At 46.3% G+C, this 1638-nt stretch overlaps 1 gene segment (V, D, J or C); it reads right to left on the bottom strand.

Moving 5' to 3' along the window:
- Window positions 1–529: 529 nt before the first annotated feature.
- Window positions 530–1207, bottom strand: LOC107292956. The segment is given in 2 exon segments: window positions 530–1017; window positions 1120–1207. Coding segments are annotated over 2 exon segments (534 nt in total).
- Window positions 1208–1638: the final 431 nt, after the last annotated feature.

Genomic DNA, 1638 nt, shown 5'->3' with positions numbered 1-1638 from the left:
AACAATTTCAAGTGTTCTCTTCAGTTGCAACAGGTGGGAGGCCAAGCAGAGCAAGAAGAAGCAAAACTGGGCAGGAGGAAGTGAGGGTGATGCCCTGCCTGATGGTTCTGCTCCAACATCCAAAACATGTTACAGACATCTAGAACTTCTAGAGCAATCAGATGGATCCAAAGTGGAAGCAGGATGCATGGAAAGGAATGTTTTCCTGCATAAGGTGCTTAGTTGCCATTAGGCCACCACTCAACAGTGGGAAAGATCTCCTGCATTCCTCCAGATGATTTCCATGTCAAGAAAGAGTGAAGGGACAGACGTCTAGAACCTCTAGAGCAATCAGATGGATCCAAAGTGGAAGCAGCATGCATGGAAAAGTAGACTTTCCTGCATAAGGTATATCATTGCCATTAAGCAACAGTTCAAACGTAGGAAAGTTCTCCTGTGTTCCTCAAGATGATTTCCATGTCAAGCAATGTTGTTGTCTGTAAAAGTGTGACAGGAGGGGAGAACCACAGGAAGATCATGCCTTGGAGGATTAGGGAGGCCAGGAGTCATAAGGTAGACTTCGCCCCAGGGAGATTCTTGGCTTGGCATTCTTTTTCTCTCCAAGGAACAGGGAGATCTTCCTTTTTTTGGGGTATGGTTGAGCTTCTCCAAGCCAGCCCAGAAGGTTGAACGCCTCAGAAGCAGGTTTTTGTCGCACTTCCCCCTTAGTTTGTATCACTGTGCACTGGCTACTGTCCCACACCTGGCAGTAGTAGTCGGCCTCGTCCTGAGCCTGGGCCCTGGAGATGCTTAGGGTGGCCGTGTTGCCAGAGTTGGTGCCCGAGAATCGATCTGAGATCCCTGTAGGCCTGCGGCTATCACCATATATAATCAGAACAGGAGGATTCCCAGGTTTCTGCTGGTACCACTGAACACTCTTTCCTCCAATGTTATTTCCTGAACAAGTGATCCTTTCATTCTGTCCCAGGGAGACAGACACGGATGACGGCTGGGTCAGGACATACTGAGCAAAGGATCCTGTGCAAAGAAACAAACAAAGAAATTAAACAATGTCTTGGGTAAAAGAGCATTTTCACTCGATGAAACATCTAACCAACAACTTCTCTTCTTGTACAGCACCTGAGGAGTGCACGAACAACGAGAGAAGGAAGGGAGCCCAGAACATGATGCGAACTCTGATGCACTTTCCTTCTGAGGGCAAAAAAAAAAGGTCATCAAACTCTCTTCAACTCTTCCCTTTTAAAGGTCACAGGTTTTGTGGCCAACCCACAGATGCAAAGCATTTGCTTTGAAGTAGAAGATGTAATAGTAGAAGAGAGCACTTTAGTCTAAGTCTGCTCACTGCCAGCAGTTCGATCCTGACCAGCTCAAGGTTGACTCAGCCTTCCATCCTTCCGAGGTTGGTAAAATGAGGACCCGGATTGTTGGGGGCAATGTGCTGACTCTGTAAACTACTTAGCAAAGTACTATGAAGTGGTATACAAGTCTAACTAAGGAGGACTTTTTTTTGACAGTGAGAACAATTAATCAATGGAATAGCTTGCCTTCAGAGTTGTGGATACTCCATCACTGGAGGTTTCATTCATCTCACTTGGAATCTAGAAATACTTAGGGTGACCTGTAGCTGGTTGGTCTAAG

The sequence above is a fragment of the Protobothrops mucrosquamatus genome, unplaced genomic scaffold (genome assembly GCF_001527695.2).
Source record: "Protobothrops mucrosquamatus isolate PMUCROS unplaced genomic scaffold, P.Mucros_1.0 scaffold1461, whole genome shotgun sequence".
Classification (NCBI taxonomy): Eukaryota; Metazoa; Chordata; class Lepidosauria; order Squamata; family Viperidae; genus Protobothrops; species Protobothrops mucrosquamatus.
This window is presented reverse-complemented; position numbering and strand designations above follow the sequence as displayed.